This window comes from Micropterus salmoides, unplaced genomic scaffold (genome assembly GCF_014851395.1).
Source record: "Micropterus salmoides isolate LMB-PRFRI ecotype aquatic unplaced genomic scaffold, ASM1485139v1 Ms_hic_scaffold_23, whole genome shotgun sequence".
NCBI classification, from domain to species: domain Eukaryota; kingdom Metazoa; phylum Chordata; class Actinopteri; order Centrarchiformes; family Centrarchidae; genus Micropterus; species Micropterus salmoides.
In genome coordinates, this window is record NW_024041484.1 from 614015 (window position 1) to 634677 (window position 20663).

At 41.2% G+C, this 20663-nt stretch overlaps 1 protein-coding gene across 1 annotated transcript in view; it reads right to left on the reverse strand.

The window, feature by feature from the left end:
• Positions 1-632: 632 nt before the first annotated feature.
• The window catches only part of gys2 (glycogen synthase 2), a gene marked incomplete at its 3' end in the record, with an annotated part of 60144 nt that continues 40113 nt past the window's right edge, over positions 633-20663 (reverse strand). The window contains exons 6-11 of the mRNA XM_038738888.1: positions 15385-15502; positions 15173-15293; positions 14873-14979; positions 12383-12442; positions 12157-12235; positions 633-638 (exon numbers count right to left, since the gene is read on the reverse strand). Of these exons, the coding sequence (XP_038594816.1) occupies positions 633-638; positions 12157-12235; positions 12383-12442; positions 14873-14979; positions 15173-15293; positions 15385-15502 (491 nt within the window). The remainder of the gene's footprint in view (positions 639-12156; positions 12236-12382; positions 12443-14872; positions 14980-15172; positions 15294-15384; positions 15503-20663) is intronic.

Sequence of the window (20663 nt, forward strand, 5' to 3'; positions counted from 1 at the left end):
AAGAGGGTTGCGTACATCCTTCCATTGTGTGTTTTTCATTGATTTAAAGACTTTATTAAGTAATAAAAGTTGAATGAATTAACTAGTAGGTGTTTATGACAATAAATTTATCATTAAAAAGTATAGCAGTGAGTTATAAGTAAAGGAGGAATCTCCGGGGCCAGCAAAGGATCAGTAGGAGGTTTCTTTGGAATCAAGTCAGTCTTTATTATTAAACAAATGAAGAATAAATTGAAATAATGACAGTAAAGCAGTAAAATGGTATAACGGTGAGTAAAAATTAAACAGCATTATAAATTACCTTCAACAGCATGCAGCAAAATAAGAGTGAGTTCCAAAATTAAACTTTGTAAAATCTTTGCTAAAGCTTTGTGTGACAAACTTACCATCATTAAAGAACTAAAGAATAAATTGAAATAAATTACAGTAAAATAGTATAACAGTGAGTTAAAATTAAACAGATTTTTAATTTACCTTCAACAGCATGCAGCAAAATAAGAGAGAGTTCCAAAATAAAACTTTGTAAAATCTTTTCTAGTGCTTTGTCTTACAAACTTGCCATCATTATCACTCCAAAGCTGTAGCCTAGTCTTAAACTTGTGAGTCTTAAAACTTTAATCCTTCTAGAGTCTGTGTCTCTTCTTCTCTGTCCTCTCTTTCTGGTGTAGCATAGGCTGTCCAGGGTGAATTGAGGAATGTGCTCCACCCCCCGCACCTCCTTCCATCCCTCCCCTCCCTCTGTTTTCTCAATGAGCCACATCAAGTTGTGTGTTGTAACTGTCATGAGCATCTTCAGGTAATCTTGTAGACCAGTTACGGAATAGAGTTATCTATAACCCCAGACTCCGGATGTTAAAAACGGTCTGGGTTTATCAGACAGAGTTTGTTTTCGACAGGAACCTATTTTTATCAGCCGCAGACAAGAGTTTGGAACTACAGACTATATAATAATCTGGTTGTACCAGAAGTAACGGCCCCCAACCCCTCACCAGTTATCTCCCACTTGATGTCACACACAAAATAAGAGGATGGGCTGAGTTAGCCATGAGCCAATGATAAGAGACTAGGAGGGGTTACCATACGCCAATGATGGGAGTCTGTGAAAATAAAACCAGAACATTGTCTTCAAGAAATTGCCAAGAGGGCACTTGGATCCTTGAGCAGTATCTACCTACCAAAGAGGGGACCTCCATGCGGTTAATTTTTTTCAGCTAATGAGTGTTTGTATCTCTTAAAGACTTCTTGTTTCTTTCAAAAATGGAAATTTTAACATCAGTGTTAGTAATATTTAAACATTTCTCTGTGATACAAAAATATTCAGGGCCACTTTATTGAGAATTTACAGTTTTACCTGTTATTCAGAAATAACTTGGATGCATGCACAAATATCAAAGATTGCAGTATTAGCAGCAAAAGGTACTTTATCCAGGGTTCAATTATATAAAATGTCTTATTACACTAGTGCAGTCATTTAAACTTTCTCTTAGGGGAATTCAGGTTTGTCTGTGGTGCTTGGTCATTTGGTGAAGTAGGCCTTTTTAAAGGGCCTTCATCTTTATCTTATTTTGTATTTGCTCTTCATAATTATAAATTAGGACTAAAATGCTCAGCAGCATGATCCTATTTTTTATTTTTTTTGGTAAGTAATCACTAAAACAGGTTTATCAACTTTTACTAAACCTTTGGAATAATTCTGTCCCCAAATATTGTGAAATGAAATTGACCAGTTTTAGACAAGATTTCTATAAATTTTGCAATGTACTTGTTTCTTCAATCTAAATTTTATAGGATTGCATTTTATTTATTGACTGCATTACAGAAACGTCCATTGTTGGCTGGCATGTAATGACACGGAGTTCCCTCTTAGTTCCTTCTTAGCTAGCATGGAGCGACACTCCAGCATGGATGAATAAAAGAATGGGGTATTTCTATTAAGAGAATATTGTAATCTAAACTAAATATTTAATTTTTAGTTACACTTACAAAATAAGGACAATTCTTATGTAGCACAAAAACACAAAACTACAAGTGTTAACAGCGTCCAAATAACTCTAAATGTAGTCTTTCAGTAACATATAGACTATGTCCCTCATTCTAAACTAAAACCTTACTCATAACTAAGTCACTAGTCATGCTAACAGGCCTCCTCTTTCCCTTTAGTAAAAAAAGCTAGAATTATAAAAAAAATATAGTTTACAACTTCATCAACTGGAAACTTCAAGAGCTAAAGTTTGATCCTTCTACTGAGAACCAGCTGCCTTTTGCTAATTAGGGTTTATTAGACTATTACAGAGGTCATTAAATCCAGAACCCTTCCCTTGGGGATGAAGTATTCAAATGCTAGTTAACTACTTTGTTGACATAACAGGACAGTAGTTTTCTGTTGATGAAAATAAAACAGAAGGTTATAATAAATCTCCTACAGGTAAAAGAATAAAAATCAGCTTCTTTATTTTGGCTCAACCGTGATCTGTGCTAATAACACTTATTGCACGTTCCAAAGCTCAACAGGAACCAGCAGCTTCAACAACAAAAGTCTGTAACAATATCTATCATATGGCTTTTTATTTTTTATGTAATGCCCAGATTTACCACGGGGTTCTTGACTAGCCAGAACAGGATGTTCAGCAGTCTTACACTGTTTCATTGCAGGTCTTGCATTCAACCATAGTGGCTAGTTTGCCCTTGACAATAAGGTTTTAGAAAAAGTCTCATCACTGCTGCGACCTCTTTTTTGAGACCATGCTGTTTCTATTTTTTTTCTAGTGTCCCCTTCCATAGCATTTTTCAGAGACACTACAAAAGAGGAAAACAGATTGCCATTGATAACCCAAACTCTAGGGTTAACTCGTAATTTTCATTACATTTGTTATGTAGTAAATCTACAACTGCAAAGCAATTTAGTGATCCCTAACATGTAGTGATCAAATGCCAATGCTCTCTCTCTCTCTTCCCCATATTTAAAATGTGTAAAACTAATACCGCAAAACTCATCAGGATCAATCTTCTATGTGTAAGTTAACATGTTGCAAATTTTACCCTTGCTACTAAGAGTTAGTACATGACACGCAACATTAGTCCTCATTTTCTGAGCTGCTTAAAACAATAATAAATAATAATAAACAGATTTTACATAATAAATAATAATAAACAGATTTTACAAAGTTTAATTTTGGAACTCACTCTTATTTTGCTGCATGCTGTTGAAGGTAATTTATAATGCTGTTTAATTTTTACTCACCGTTATACCATTTTACTGCTTTACTGTCATTATTTCAATTTATTTTCACTTGTTTAATAATAAAGACTGACTTGATTCCAAAGAAACCTCCTACTGATCCTTTGCTGGCCCTGGAGATTCCTCCTTTACTTATAACTCACTGCTATACTTTTTAATGATAAATTTATTGTCATAAACACCTACTAGTTAATTCATTCAAGTTGTATTACTTAATAAAGTCTTTAAATCAATGAAAAACACACAATGGAAGGATGTACGCAACCCTCTTATCAGTTACACACAGACATATTTCCGTTTGGGGCGGGACCGGATGCACCCCTCTTATCAGTTACATACAGACATATTTCCGGTTGGGGCAGGACCGGATACACCCCTCTTATCAGTTACATACAGACATATTTCCGGTTGGGGCGGGACCGGATACACCCCTCTTATCAGTTACATACAGACATCCGGTGTGGGGGCGGGACCGGAAATAGCTGTCAAAAATTAGTTTGATGGAATGTCATGTATACTTCTCTCTTATGAACTGAATGTGAAATGTGTATACAGGTAATATACAACTCAACAGAGTAAACACTTATGAATGTATACTTACTTGGGTTTACATATAGAGATTATGTAACTTGTGTCACTGTACAAGTGATTTCAGTCAAGTGATAAAGATTGTAAGTGGACCTTGAATTAAGATTTTTTTTTTCACACACCTATTCACATTCAAGCAGACATGTCCACAAATTAAGATAGTATATTCTAAGGCTGAATCCTGGGAATTGAGATTCTAATATGCATACTAGGGTTGGGCTGATAGACGATGCCATCGTCCATTGGTGTTGGCTGAGACATCACGACTTGAAACCGGCATCGTGATTGTGAAGCTTCCGCCCCCCAAGCAGGTTTTAATGACCACGAACATTCTTATTATTGTTTTTAAGTATGCTTTGCAGCTGCCTCAGAACACACTCATACACCCCGGCTTGCCCCGCCTCTCTCTGTCTGTCTCCCCCCCGTCTGCTCCATTTTCTCCATCAGCAGTATGTTTTATAAAGTCGCCTAAAAGACTGAGAACTCGTCTTTTCCCCCTATATTTCCACCAGAGATCTGTTATCACGGCAGCAGGTGAGCCGCAGGTCAGCTTATTAATGACGTAGCATATCAAACAACTGAAACCTACATCTCTGTGTGTTCACTGTTGCTTTACCTGGTCCGTGTGTAAAATATCCACCGTTTCTTGTAAGTTAATAGTTTACCATTTTTTTACGGAGTGAAGTCTGTGCCGGAACACCTGCACACAAGACGACTGCTGCTCCCCGCACACCCACGCACCCGATGACATCGTCCATCCCGATGTTTCATTGTAGACATCACCCAATGCATACTGAAGAATATTACATGTATGAAAATAAATACACCCTTGCCAAACTTCATTTAACACTTTCTTGCAATTCATGGTATGTTAAAGAATGTAAAGAAGTAACAGTTCTGCGTCAAAGACATCTGCACTGAAAAAACTAAAATATAAGTAAGATTAATTATCTTAATTGAAGGCAAAATATATTTGTTTTTGTCTGACAAGATATTTCTTCTTACCAGGCAGCTTTTATGTTAGAGAATTTCACCTGTTTCAAGATTTTTTGTCCTTAAGTAGCAAGTGAAATATCCTTTGTTTTGTCAGATAATTTTGCTTATTTTAAGTAAATTTTCCCATATTTTAATGCTCCCTTGTTTTTGAGAGCTCACTTTTTGCATTGTATGTATGTTGTTGCAAAGATATCTCCTGAAGTTAGCATGTAGCAATACCACTTGTGCCTTGAGATGGATAACCCCCCCCCCCCCATAAATAAACTCACCGAACGTAAAGAAAGGAGGTATTATTATTATTCCTATTTTCCTTATCAAACTCAAAAATACATCTGTATGGCTCCTGAATTCAAATTTCTCTCTTTCACATAACACATTGCTTTGTTAATTATTGTAAAACAGACAGACAGACACAAAATAAAAACTCACCAAAATGGTCTTTGTTAGCCTCTCCATCTTTCCAACAATCACCTGCTCTGGTGTGGTCAAAATAAGCCCTTAATTTAACGAGTTGGATGTGAAAATATTCTGGCTCTACACACTGTCAATGCCTTTCTAAAGCCTGACCTTGCTCTCACTCCATTCCCACTGGACGCCTCTTTTGTCCCCACCTCAGTGTCCCCGGAGTCTGAATCCTGGCCTGAGCCACTGGCCTCTATTGGTCTTGGAGGTTGTGTTCTGTTCCATTGCCCACTTGCCGGGATTGGTTCTGAGGCCCATTCCTGACTCAGTCAGCTAATTGCACTGCTAAGCTAGCTGTGCGGTTAACTGAGCTAACTAGCTAAGGCAGTTATGACCTCATATGTGATTATTTTGGAGTATGAATTTGACGGTGGAGAGTCGTCTAAATTATTAAACATTGTGCATGTAATGTATTAACTTAAATAAGAGAGACAAAGGAACAAAGCTGAAAAGGGAAAAAAGGGAAATGGCAAGGGCTACACATGAAAAATGACAAAGAGAGAAACAACAGCACTCATTCCAATTCACCAATCAGGATGAGTCTCCGTTTTATCACTCCCCACACACTTGCAGTCAATACTCACACTCACACTCCATTTCCCATAACTGAAATATTGATGTTGGTATAAATTCATGTAATTGAGAATAATAAGCATTTTGGTTGCAACACTGTGCTGTAACATACATCACCCCGACAGAGATGGTCTATTGACCCATGGTCAGGGGTAGAGGAAGGTAATTAACCCACGCTCTGAGGAGATGAAAGTGTGCTGGTTAAATTAAGGTCTTATTTTGACCATACTAGAGCTGAAGATGATTAGAATGGTAGAAAGACTAACGACTAAAGACTAACATTTTATATTGTGTCTCTTTCCGACTTTGATTGAAGTGTGTTTTACAATGAGTAAACAGGGCGGTTTGTTCAGTGAAAGAGAGAAAGGTGAATTCAGCAGGTGTATGGGTTTTTTTCAGTTTGAAAAGAAAATAGGTTTTTACTTACTTACTTGACATTTTGTGAGTGTATTTGGTTTATTTATTACACTAAAAAAAATAATTAATTTATTAATCTAAAAAAGCTAAGAGAACTAACGTAGCAGCTGTTGCTGCTCGCTGACAGCTGGGATGCGATTGTGGCAGGGGACTCCTTGAAACATAATGGATCAGGGCTACACAAACATCTTGGGAGCACTGCACCATCCCCACGCCTCAGATTATCAGACCACATATGTCTGATAATAACCACATTTTATAACCCTATAGCCTGCTGAACCAGACCAGCTATAAGGACCATGCAGGTATGGAGTGAGGAGGCAGCTGGATTACTGTTGTCAGTTTTTCGAAAGTGATGTAGAGAGGCTAAGGGAAGGTACAAGCAACGCATTGACGGACATATTCAACAACAACAACAACCCCCGAATGATGTGAAGAGGTATTAAAACCCTAAATGACTACAAGAGCAACACCACACAGGTCAGTCAGGACAGAGACCTCCCTGATACCCTGAACTTAGCCCGGGGGAGCAGTCATTCAACCTCTGTCTCAACCAGATGAGGTCAACACTGAAGAGGATTGACATCACTAAAGCGAGTAGACCAGGCATGATGTCAAGCCTCATACTAAAGAAAATAATTAGTAGATCTACGTAGTAGTTATCCTAGATTGGTATTATGCTACTGCGCGTTTACATAAGGTCAAAAGGTCTGAGTGTCAATCTCTGTTTCCTTCATCTGTGATTTATTCCTTTAGGAGTTCTGGAGTTAAACCAAAGTTAGAGCTTGATAAGCTGTGAGTTGAAGTTGAAGCAACAAGAACTGTTGGGATAATCTTGGAGAGAATAAAATCAATTTATGAACATGTGATAATTGTGTTTGTGTGCCCTATGAGTTGTTTGCAGTCGTTTATCTAGTGATGTGCTGTTTGTAATAAAGTTAATGACCTTTCGCATGAAACATACCTGTCAACATTGGATTTGAAAATTATATAAGATATTCATTCATTCGTTATTCATGGGGGCTGGCTAACTACAGCCGCTAATGATAGAGTTTCCATGCAGAGCCGAGTTTCTAATTCACTAAGCCTCACCTCCAACGCAACAAATATACTTTTTAGCAAGAGTCGCTAGGAGAGAACTACAGTCCCCTCCAAAAGTATTAGTAAGGCAAATTACTTTATTTTTGTTGTTCACTGAAGACATTTGGGTTTAAGATGAGTATGAGACAAGAGTTCAGAATTTCAGCTCTCATTTCCTGGTATTCACATCTAGATGTGTTAAACAACTCAGGATAAATCACCCTTTGTTTGAACCCACCCATTTTTCAAGTGAGTAAAATTATTGGAACATGTGACTGACAGATGTTTCTTGTTGCCCAGGTGTTGTCTTTTAGGTTGATTGTCCAAACATTAAATAGCTCTGCGTGACTAGTCTAAGTTTTCATCCTTGGTTAAAACCTAAAAAGACTGCATTTCCTGTTAAAGAGGATAAACCAACATGAACGACCTCCACAGTGCAGGGTTAATGTATCACAATCCACTGTTGGAAGAAGACTCAGAGAGCAGAAATATAGAGGCCACACCACAAGATGCAAACCACTCATCAGCAGGAAGAATCGGAAGGCCAGATTGAAATTTGCAAAGAAGTACAGAGATGAGCTGCAAAAGTTATGGAACACAATCTTATGGACTGATGAGACCAAGATTAATCTCTAGCAAAGTGATGGAAAGGCCAAAGTGTGGAGAAAGAAAGGAACTGCTTCTGATCCGAAGCATCCAAGCTCATCTGTGAAGCATGGTGGAGGTAATGTCATGGCTTGGGCGTGCATGGCTGCTTCTGGAACAGGCTCATTAATATTTATTGATGATGCAACTGATGATGGTAGCAGCAGAATGAATTCAGAACTGTACAGAAACATTTTGTCTGTCAATTTACGGAGAAATGCATTGAAACTAATTGGGAGGAAGTTTATCATGCAGCAGGACAATGATCCAAAGCACACAATAAAGGACTTCATCAGCGGAAAAAAGTGGAAGGTTTTCGATTGGCCAAGTCACCTGACCTTAACCATTTCACCTCCTTAAGAGGAGACTGAAGGGAGAAACACCCCAAAACAAACAAGACCTAAAAGAAGCTGCGGTAAAAGCCTGGAATAGCATCACAAATGAAGAATGCAACAGTTTGGTGATGTTGATGGGTCGCAGGCTTGAGGCAGTTATTAAATGTTATTTACTTTAAGATTATTTGTTCCATTACTTTTGCTCACCTAAGAATGCTGTGGTCTAATACAAACGGTGATATGTCCTAAGTTGTTTAACACATCTAGATGTGAATACCAGGAAATAAAAGCTGAAATTCTGAACTCTGGTCTCATACTCATCTTTTGATCTTAAACCCAAATGTCTTAGGTGAACAACAAAAACAAAGGAATTTGCTTTACCGTTCCAATACTTTTGGAGGGGACTGTATGAGGCATTGAGCAGAACTACTGTAAGATTAAATGTATAGCAGATAATCAGCCACTGTAATGACAAATCTAACATTTTAGCTGGGTTGAGTCTCCCTGCTTCTGGGAGACGGTGGACAGTGTTTGCCGTGAGATTATAATAGCGCGGTTAACCATACCCGGTTATCATGATAATTAAAATGTGTACGGTAATAATAACAATCGGGAATTTTACCATGGTTTACCGTTAAACAGGTAATCGTTTCATCCCTATTCAGCATTTAATACAACTGTGCCATCCATGCTTGTCATCCATCTCACTGCCCTGTGTGACTGGATCCTGAACTTTCTGACATGCAGATGCCTGTTTGATATGATTGGTTGCCTGAAAAGGAGCAACCTTGACAACACCAATGCTATATGGAAACAAGACACAAGAGCACTCACAGAGCAGAAACATGACAGATGATCTACATTATATCAGTCTGGACTTGTGACATACCCACCACAGAGCCCCCCTCCTCCCCTACCACAAAGACGACGCTCTCTATCCTATAGAGTGATATTAACAGACTGTTCAACATGCAGAATCCTGCTAGGCTGGACCAGACTGTCTTTCGTTCCATCCCGAAGCACTGTCTTTCTCCAGTCATTACTTTCATCATCATCCCTGTCCCAAAAAATCCAAGGACCACATGACTTAATGACTAGAGACCCATCACCCTGACCTATGTGTTATTTAAGTGATTTGAGCACCTTGTGCTATCCCACATCAAATTCATTATTGACCCCCTGCAGTTTGGCTACAGAGCTAACAGGTCTGTAAGGGGGTAGTAGGCAGAGCAAAAATATTTGCTCCGGAGCAAAACCTCACACCATAAGAACAGTTTCTTCCCGTCTGCTGCTGGCCTTATCAACAAGACCTGGGACCCCCACTGACATTGACCTTATGAAAATATACATTCTCTACATATACATACGTTCACAACACATACTTCTTATCACACCTATTACCATACTGTTACCTCTTCATTTTGAGTTGTCCAAGCCCCCCTGCACCAGCCGCGCCCCGCGCCCCTTGGAGGCCGCACAAGTCGATTTGGGCATGGGCTCGTGGTGAATAAACAGCCAGAGTTTGAAATGAAAGGGACTGATGTATGTCTATGGGAGTGTCTGTGTTTCATATCCAATTAATAGCGCCACCTAGAAGCCAATTGACACCAAATTTCATACAGATAAGGTCCCCAGTGTGGTGTACATCAGACATCCTTAACCTAAGGTACGATATTACTTCCTGTTTTTAGCGGTTTGTGCAAACACTTGTTAGCTTATAATTCTGAAATTCTTTTGCAGATCAAAATTACCTTGGTTTTCTTGGTTTGCTAATTTCATGTTTTTCCTTGGTTTCCTTGCTCGGTCCAGAAATGCTTCGCGCTAAGATTGGACTTGATTCGGATTAATTAAAATAGGTTTTTCAGTTTTCGTGATTTTGCATAATGAAAAAGTCGCACAGAGGTGTGTCCTATACCATAGGAATCGGCAGCATCCCCCAAACATCTAGACATAAGGTTTATGATTATGCGATGAGGTAAAATGTCCATTGGTTCAAAATTCAGCTTTGATTATAGCGCCACCTTTAGACTGAATTGCACCAAATTTTCCAGGTGTCATTAGGGGCCATGGGGAACAATTGACCCAAATTTGGGATCAATCAGACTTGTCGTTATGGAGATATAAAATGCATGTAAGTCAATGGGATTTTTTTGACGTATTTAATCTCCAATAACAGCACCACCTATCAGTATATTAGGGTCAACTTTGGACGCTGGAGTCAGGAGACCGTCCTGAACAATTCAATTTTTGCACAGCCCCTCGGGGGGAATGGCACATTAGCCCTCCAAGTTTGGTGTTGATCGGCAATTCCAAACTTAAGATATGACATCACTTCCTGTTTTTTGGGTTTTCTGCAAAGATTTGTTTTTTTAGTTTATCAAAATTTTCTCTACAAACTTTTATCTTGGTCCAGAGATTGTCCGTGCCAAGTTCGGAGGAGTCAATTAAAACAGGTTTTTCAATTGTGGTGATGTTGCCAAACAAAACATTATCGCACAATGTCCTATCCCATACGATTCAGCAGCATCCCCCAGTTACGTAGATGTAAGATTTATGAATGTGTGATATACTGTCGCATAGTTATGAGGCAAAATGTCTTGTTTTGAAAATGCCATGAATGGCATTGAATATGATTTTCCACAGTAGGCTGAATTGTACCAAATCTTTCAGGTGTCATCAGTGGCCCATAGGGAACAAATACCCCAAATTTGGTATCAATCGAACCTGTGGTTTATGGAGATATAAAATGAATGTAAGTCTATGGGATTTTTTAAAAGTCTTGAATCTGCAATAACAGCGCCACCTATTGGCATATTTGGGTGGACTTTGGTCCATGAAGACCATGCTGAACAATTCGGAGTGGTATGCAGCTGCAGTACCGGAGGCTGCAGTTTCAGGACCGCAATCCTAGGACAGGAACTGCATTTCTAGGACCCTTGTTTACTTTGATACTGCCAGCTAGCTAGCTACATTACTCTTGACAGCCCTCCGAAGCCAATTACCCTTACCACAACCATCACCGAGTGTGTGCCTAAACTTAACTTCTTGATTAAATGCATGTCGACCGGTTAACCCTACAGGTGCGCACATTGGTCTCACAGCCGACATGCTAGCAGACAGGGTTAACCTCCTTCGTGTTGCTGTGTGTTACCACCACCACTCCACTAGATGGCGCTGTTGCAAAAGAACTACGGTCCTAGAACTGCGGCCCCAGGATTGGGGGGCTCCTGAAACTGCAGCCTCCTGTACTGCAGCTACATCAAAATTTCCTCAACAAACTTTTATCGGCTTGGTCTAGAGATGGTCCGTGCCAAGTTTGATGCCGATCAGACTAGAGGCTTCTGAGGAGTTAATCAAAATAGGTTTTACAGTTATCGTGATGTAGCAGGAAAAAAAGTCAGGGGGAAATGGCTGTGGCCTATATCATGAGATCCAGCTCAATCCCCCGAATGCGTGGATTTAAGGTTTCGGATATGCGCCTTCATATGCGGGAGTTCCAAGCCCAAACACGTTAACCTTGCTAATAGCGTCCCCTAGAGGTAGAATTGTGCAAATTTTTGCACCCAAGTTACTCTTGGGGCTGTGAACCTACCCTGTGACTGTTGTGTCTTTAGCACTTACCGTCTAGGCCGCAGCATGAGTTTTAGAGGTAGAAGAATAAAAATAAAAATCAATACGATTACAATAGGGTTCCCAGCTCCGCTGGTACTGGGAACCGCGATGCCTTGCATTCGCCTTTCCCAGCCCCACTTGGGCTTGGACCCCTAATGATGCCAGTAGTTGTTTACTGTAAACAGAACAATCAGAGAAGGGATTCAGTACCTCAGTGGCATAGATGGCTCTCTTCATAATGGTGAAGTCGTCTCTGTCCAGAATGGAGTTCATGTCAGGGATCTGCCCCCTGAGGACAAAGCAAATAATAAAACAGTCAACATAGAATATACATGGTCTCCATTCATCACAGACAACCTGTGCTGATTTAAACAACGATTTCTAAAGCATAAAATCAATAAACCTTTGGGATAACTTACAGTGCCAATGTACTTACTTTAACAGAGCATCATATAGCTTTTTGCCAAACTTCTCTTTTACAGTGTGAGCTGTATCCCTGTGAATGTCAAATGGAAATCTTCTTTAATGTACCATTTACCCAAACTCATGAACTTCAGAATCAGAATCAGCTTTATTGCCAATTAGGTTTATACATACAAGGAATTTATTTTGTTATTTTGATGCTTAACAATAAACATAGTAGGTGGAAATATAACAAAGATAAAAGAAGTACTGCATGCCACAAATCATAAATATAAAATTGACAATAAGATATAGAAAATAGAATAATATGTACAATTACAGTTTGTGCAGGGCTATCCAAAATACTTACACATAAAAGAAATACAGTATGAGTATACTGAACTGTAAAGGAGGGAGGGGTGTTAGGAGGCTATGAGAGCCACATGCATTGCTAAACCAAACCCAAATTCATGTGCTAAACAATTTTGAATTTTCTATTTATATGACATCATTGGCATAGAGTTTGAGAGACCATACTGTAAGTTGAGGTCCTATTTTTAGGTCTGGAGGTTCAAGAAACTGAATGTTGCCTGTAGAAACCCCAAACCAAAAGTGGTTTATATGACATTTCCTAATCTACTACTGCTATGGTTATGGGGAAAGATCATGGACATGCTTAAACCAATGTGAGTGTTGATAGGAAATGTAAAGGGAACAGCGTTCTCTAATGTCAGTCACACAAATGCTTTGTATACATACATACAGTATACTATGGAAGCATATAGGGGACTAAATTAAAATTATCATGCAAACTTGAAAATGAAAATGTAATCCCACAATAACATTCTCATTTTCCACATATGTATGTGTTATTTAGGTAAAAATTAAAATGAAAATGCAATCATTTTCATTTTCACATACTTGTGTGAGCATTCTAGGACCATATTAAAATGAAAATGGAAACAGCATTTGACATTTCATTTTCAAAGACTTAGTCTGCTCTATAGTGGACTCTATTCAAATGCAATGAGTGAAACAGCACCCCCAATCTATCGCATTTACATGTCCATGTGCTCATGGTCTTTTTAAGTCAAAATTAAGATAAAAATGCCATTTCCTAACTATGTGAAAATAAAGATGAGAACAGCATTTGACATTACATTTTCAAAGACTTAACCTGCTCTATAGTGGACTTTATTTAAATCTGCAAGAAACACTTACAGTTTAGTCCAATATCATCTCAGGTGTGTAGTTATGATAACGGTTTTGCACTGTTCATAGCTGTAACTATTACAGCTATGTAGTTGATAAGACAGACAGACTGACTGTTCCTATAACATTAACTGTGATGGAGCTGCGGTATTGTCACTAATACTAGTATTGCAGTAATTTGAAGTATATCTCTGAATGACAATGGATTTGTATTAGCCTGGGCTTGACACTGTCCAGCAGGACACTGATGTTACAGCTTTCGCATATAAGCGAGTTAACGTTTTTTGCACGTGCCATGCATCGGCCAGGTAAACTTACATAGGCTACTGCAGCAACAGACACACATACAGGTGACAGCGTGTGGGCTTAATATCACAATACACAAAAGAAACAGCTTGACGTTACAGTTAGCCACATTAGCTGCAGAATATGCTAACGCCAAGTTCAACAGGCAAATGTTCAAAAAACAGAAGCTACATAAGCTACATAAAAATGGCAACACTTACAGGTTCCAAGTTTGAAGTCGTTATAGATCCATCCTTGAGCTGTTCGATTGATAGATTTCATTTGGTTGTGAAGTTGCAGCCTAGTGTTGTGTGATGGTAGATACACAACTGAACCATGAGAACCTGAAGTGGCCTTCCAACTGAAGAGGAAGTGAAGTCTTAACTGAGGACCCGCCTTGATGAGAGGACTGACAGATTGCATTTTCATTTTCATAGTGTCCCTTGGAAAGCTGCTTGCAAATGTAAATGCAATGCAATAGACTGGGGGCGCTTTTTCACGCATTAGATTTAAATAAAGTCCACAATAGAGCAGGTCAGTCTTTGAAAATGTAATGTCAAATGCTGTTCTCATTTTCATTTTCACATAGGAAATGGCATTTTATATTAATTTTGACCTTAAAAAGACCATGAGCACATGGACATGTAAATGCGATAGATGGGGGTGCTGTTTCACTCATTGCATTTGAATAGAGTCCACTATAGAGCAGACTAAGTCTTTGAAAATGAAATGTCAAATGCTGTTTCCATTTTCATTTTAATATGGTCCTAGAATGCTCACACAAGTATGTGAAATGAAAATGATTGCATTTTCATTTTAATTTTTACCTAAATAACACATACATATGTGGAAAATGAGAATGTTATTGTGGGATTACATTTTCATTTTCAAGTTTGCATGATAATTTTAATTTAGTCCCCTATATGCTTCCATAGTATATGGTGTATAATGTGCATATACCACATGTACAGTATAATCTCGTTTATGTTGGTATTTGGACTGTTTTGTAATCCACATCAGTGCATACCAGAGCTGTTTGCGTACTGCCTGCCCCTTCAGTGACTCCACATTGAAGTTGTTGGTTTTAGCTGGCATGATGAAGAAAACTACCACTGTTACATCATTTCTGTGGACCTGTGGATAAAGTGAGGACAGAAATAGAAAAACAAATGGGACAGTATGAATGAGTGAGTTGGACAGGAATGCATGCTAAAGAATATATTCTTTTCCTTTCTCTGCATAAGGTTATAATTCTTTTGATGATGTACTTTTTTGCAATATTCGCACATTTGATGCATACTAAGTGCAAAGGACTAAAGGAGCTCACCCGCAGTAGGTAATTGAGTCTAGACAGTGATTCAAGGAAAATATCAGCTCCCTTGTTGGAAAACTCATAGCGTCCAGCAATGAAGAAGAATAGGGTTTTCTCCAGGTTGAAGTCCAGATGACTGCCAGAAGGACAGGAAATACAATCAGGTTTAAAGGGGAACACTCTCCAGTCTAGATGAATCAGAACTACATTAAAAAACTCCACCCCACCCATAGAAGTGTCCTCTGACAAACTCCTGAATGCGGGCCTTGCTGGTGGCGTGTAGGTTTTGAAACTCATGCATGGCTGAGAACTTCTTCACATTCAGGCCGTTCGGGGTCACCACATCTGTACCATCAATAAAGCAATAGGAGAGACTTAATAGAGAGTTAGATCATTGGTTTGTCCTTATGGTGGTGTTGGAGAACAGTTAAAACATCTCTGGCTTCATTCTCTGGAGACCATAAAAGTTGATACTAACTTTTGAAGATATTCTGATCCGACTAAAGTGTTTGTCGGATGAATAGACAAAACATCACCATCCTTAACCCCTTGACGGCAATTGTCGCAAATTCGCATCACACCTCTTCCTTTCAGACTGCAGCCAAGATAGCGCATATATTACCCCAATGCCTGTTTGGCATATTCGATACGTACCTAGGAACCTTTTGCAAGCCCTGTTTCCCATTTATGCATGTTGTTGCTAATCTGCATCACACTTACCTCATACCTGAATTTATATCTTTTCTATATTCTAAAGAGAAATTAACAAAATTCACTAAATTTAACTGACTAATTGATCAGCTTGAAAGCAAATGAAAACACAAATTATTTTTTTATTGTAAGAAAAATCAAGGTGTTAAACAAAACACATAAATTGGCCCAATCCCAATGCCCACCCTAAAGCCACTCCCTGAACCCTCACAGACTTTGTTTATGTCACCTGTAGGCAGTGGCCCAAGGCCACGTATCTGCTTTAGTCTTAAATAAGATAATGAACATTGGGTTTAGTTCCTTTTTACATGTGATATGACGCAATGTCATCTGTCTCAGGAGGTCAAAAAACAGGACTGGATTACTAAGGCATTTGCTAGGAACGGAACGTTCAATCTCACTGCCCTTTGTTGTACTGTGTTTACTTAATTTTGAGCGGCATGTGTGGAAGCCTCCACAGGACCAACTACTCCCGTGCAAGATTTTCAAATGCAGTCACTATATGCAGGGGAAGTGTGCTGCTGTTTGTGAGATGTTAGATTACTACCCCTGCCTCTGTTTTTCTCCTGTGATGCTGTGGACTTGGCCCGTCTGATCAGTGTCATGGCTTTACCATACAATTTTACTATTTCTGAAAGCTGCCTTCGTAGCTTTGTACTAGAAATAAATTCTAAGAATGAATCCTCCAACAAATCATTTAAGCTGAGGTGTCAAATTGTTCTGTTGAATTCAGCAAATGTGCAACCCAAATCCAGGATCAGATTCTGGGTGTTGCAGTATATATTAAAAGTAAGTGTGATGTTAGTGTCATGTGAATGTGCTTCTCTCTAAATCAGTGAGTAAGCAATTCGAATTTTTAGCTCTTGATCTCATGGTCTCATGGTTGCTATTGGCCTCTCCGGGAACCATCACCTTATCGTGGTGGAGAGCTTTGCGTGCCCCGGTGAGCCTGGAGGCTGTGTTGTCTGGGAGCCTAGTGCTCCTGGTAGGGTCTCCCAAGGCAAAGTGGTTCCAGGTGAGGGGCCAGACTGAGAATTGTTCATAAAGACACCTGATGAAATTATGAGGAAGAGGAAGAGAGACCCTGCCCGGAGGAAGCCCGGGGCCCCCATCAGAGCCAGGCCCAGAGGGAAGGCTCACCGGCGAGCGCCTGGTGGCTGGGTTTGCCACAGAGCCCCAAAAAGCAACATGGCACCCAGCCTCTCCATCCTTTGGACCCACCATCCATCGGAAGATCTGCTGGGGTCGGGTGCGCTGCCACATGGGTGGCGGAGAAGGTCAAGGGGCCTCGACGGACCAGACCCGGTCAGCACAGGCTTGCTCTGGGGACGTGGAACATCACTTCTCTGTGGGGGAAGGAGCTGGAATTTGTGTGGGAGATGTAGTGCTACCAGTTAGATCTGGTGGGGCTGACCTCCACGCACATCTTGGTTCTGGAACCGTAATCCTTGATTGGGGATGGACCCATTCTTCTCTGGAGTTGCTCAAGGTGTGAGGCGCCAGGCGGGTTTGGGGATACTCACAAGTCCCCAGCTGAGTTGGAGTTTACTCCGGTGAACGAGAGGGTCGCCTCCCCACACCTTCGGGTAGTTGGGGGGAAAACTCTGACTGTTGTTTGTGCATATGTACCAAACAATAGTTTAGAGTATTCGTTCCTTCTTGTAGACCCTGAATGGAGTTCTGTATGGGGCTCCAGTAGGGGACTCCATAGTTCTGCTGGGAGACTTCAGTGTGCATGTGGGCAATGATGGAGATACCTGGAAATGTGTGATCGAGAGGAACGACCCACCAGATCTGAACCCGAGTGGGTGTTTGTTGTTAGACTTCTGTGCTAGTCATTGATTGACTATAATGAACACCATGTCAGAACATAAGGATGCAGTGTACGTGGTACCAGAGCACCCTAGGCCAAAGATCAATGATTGATTTTGTGATAGTTTCATCTGATTTAAGGCTGCATGTTTCGGACACTCAGGTGAAGAGAGGGGCGGAGCTGTCAATTGATCACCATCTGGTGGTGAGTTGGGTCAGTGGGTGGGGGAAGACTCTGGACAGTCCCAGTAAGCCCAAACGGGTAGTGCGGGTGAACTGGGAACATCTGGAGGAGGCCCCTGTCCGTGAGATCTTCGACCCAAACCTCCGGCGGAGCTTTTCTGGCATCCCTGTGGAGGTTGGGAACATTGAACATGAGTGGGCAATATTCAAAGCTTCTATTGCTGAAGCCGCAGCGGGAAGCTGTGGTCTTAGGTGCCTCAAGGGGCGGTAACCCTCGAACACCATGGTGGACACCGGTGGTCAGGGAAGCTGTTCGACTGAAGAAGGAGGCCTTCCGGGATTTGTTGTCTCGGAGGACTCCGGAGGGCTGCTGTGGCAGATGTAAATCAGCGGGTGTGGGAGAAGTTCGGAGAAGACATGGAGAAGGACTTTCGGTCGGGATCAAAGTGCTTCTGGAGAACTGTCCGCCACCTCAGGAGGGGGAAGCGGGGAATCGTCCAAGCTGTGTACAGTAAGGATGGGACCCTGTTGACCTCAACTGGGGAGGTAATTGGGCGGTGGAAGGAACACTTTGAGGAACTCCTAAATCCGACTGACACGCCCTCTCTAGTAGAGGCAGAGCTGGAGGCTGATGGGGGTTTCTCGTCAATTTCCCTGGTGGAGGTCACTGAGGTAGTCAAACAACTCCACAGTTGCAAAGCCCCAGGGATTGATAAGATCCGCCCAGAAATGCTTAAAAGCTTTGAGTGCGGAGGGGCTTGGATGACACGTCTCTTTAACATTGCGTGGAAGTCGGGTACAGTGCCCAAGGAGTGGCAGACTGGGGTGGTGGTTCCCCTGTTCAAAAAGGGGGACCAGAGAGTGTGTGCCAATTACAGGGGTATCACACTTCTCAGCCTCCCTAAAGTCTACTCCAGGGTGCTGGACGGAGGGTTCGGTGAGGGGGGCCTTCTCAGGGCTTTCCAATCCCTGTACATCCAAAGCCAGATCTGTGTCCGAGTACTCCGCAGTAAGTCGAACTCTTTCCAGGTGAGGGTTGGCCTTAGTCAGGGTTGCGCTTTGTCACCAATCCTGTTTGTGATATTCATGGACACGATATCGAGGCGTAGTCGTGGTGAGGAGGGGTTGCGGTTCGGTGGGCTTGGGATGATGTGGCCATGATGGCATCATCTCATCATCTCTCACTGGATCGGTTCGCAGCATTAGTATTAGAAAAGCCAAAGCAGACCACTTTGTTATAGAGACATCAAACTCTAATCTAAACAACAGCTTCAAACTTTGGAAGACGATTAAATCCTTGGCTGGAAATAGATGTCGAGCTGCCACCATGATTAAAATTGAAATATCTGATAAGGCTGAAATACTTGCCTCTGGTTCCTTGTTTGACTCCCTCAACATTTCACACCAGAATCAAGGTCATACTCATGGTCATATTAGAGTGAGTTATTCCTTTAGTTTTAATCCATTTACAGTCTCCGTTCTTTAAACAATCGAAATTGTCCATCCTGGCTAATGGTTATGGAAAAGTTTCATGATGTCTACACACTCTGAAACTACTGAATATCCCCCAGCTATAAAAAGCAAAACTGCAAGAGGAAAATATAAACAATACTTAAGAAAAAACAGAAATCCTATTCCTGGACCACTACAAAGAAGGAAGGTCCTTCAATTTAATCTTCTGGACTTATGAACCATATGCCTGGCTGAATGTGTTCAGCTCTCATTACCCAGCAATAAAAAGAGCAGGCATTTGTAATGGATGGAAAATAAGTGTACTGGAAGAAAATGACTCTGACACCACCAGAATAACAGCAAACCTGTTAAAAAATGGAACTGCCATGATACAAGGCGACCTGAGACAGTTTGAGCTTGACTTTCCTGCTATGAGACTGAGAGCTGAGAAGGAGGGCCTCACAAGCATCGCTCCAACCCTGGGAGTCAAACCCTCCTGTCCTGTCCCTGCTCCAGAGAGACAGCCTGCAGATGCTGACACTGATCCTCCCCTGCTACAGCACTCTGAGGCCCTGGACATCATGAGAAAACACCTCCCAGATGGAAATAGAACTGGTACAGATCAGAGAGCAGCTGGACCAACAGCAGCCTACTACTCCTACTTCCAGGCCAAGAAAGAACAGGACAATGTCAACTCACAGCTGAAAGAGTTCCAACAAGAACTAGTTTGTCAGAGAAGACATCTGGATCCTCTCAGTGAGGCGGTGAAGGAACTTAGGAAGGACAGAGACAACTGCAGAACTGAGTTGGCTATACTGAGAGAAGAGCTACAGGACAGGGACAGGCTCAGTCTACAAGCCAGACTGAACTCCACACAACCCCCTGTGCCCACCTCTCAGATCCAGACCACATCCAGCCAAACTCCCACTACACCTGCTGAAGGACAACACAGCCCTTTCCTCGAGGACTCCCCCCCTCTCACCCAGCCTGGTGCAGACTCTAATCCCCCCCTGTACCATCCACGACTTAAGGTCCCAACAGGACAGACTGGCGGAAACCAGAAACCAATTTCCCTACCAGCAAGATAGTCATATCTACGCTGCTGCACAGGAGAGACTTCCACCCCCACACCATTGACAGAGTGAATATCAGCCTCTCCAGGAACTGTGCCCTCAAACCCAACGTGTTCTTGGCCCACCACCCGACCCTGCACCTGGACTGCCTGTATGATAACATACACCTGCACAGAAATGCAGTCCCCACCCTTGCTTGGACCCTGAAGGATGTTGCTCTTGGAAGGAGCCTCACTACCACTCCAAGGGGTAGTGAGGCTCCTCGGGGGGCAGAA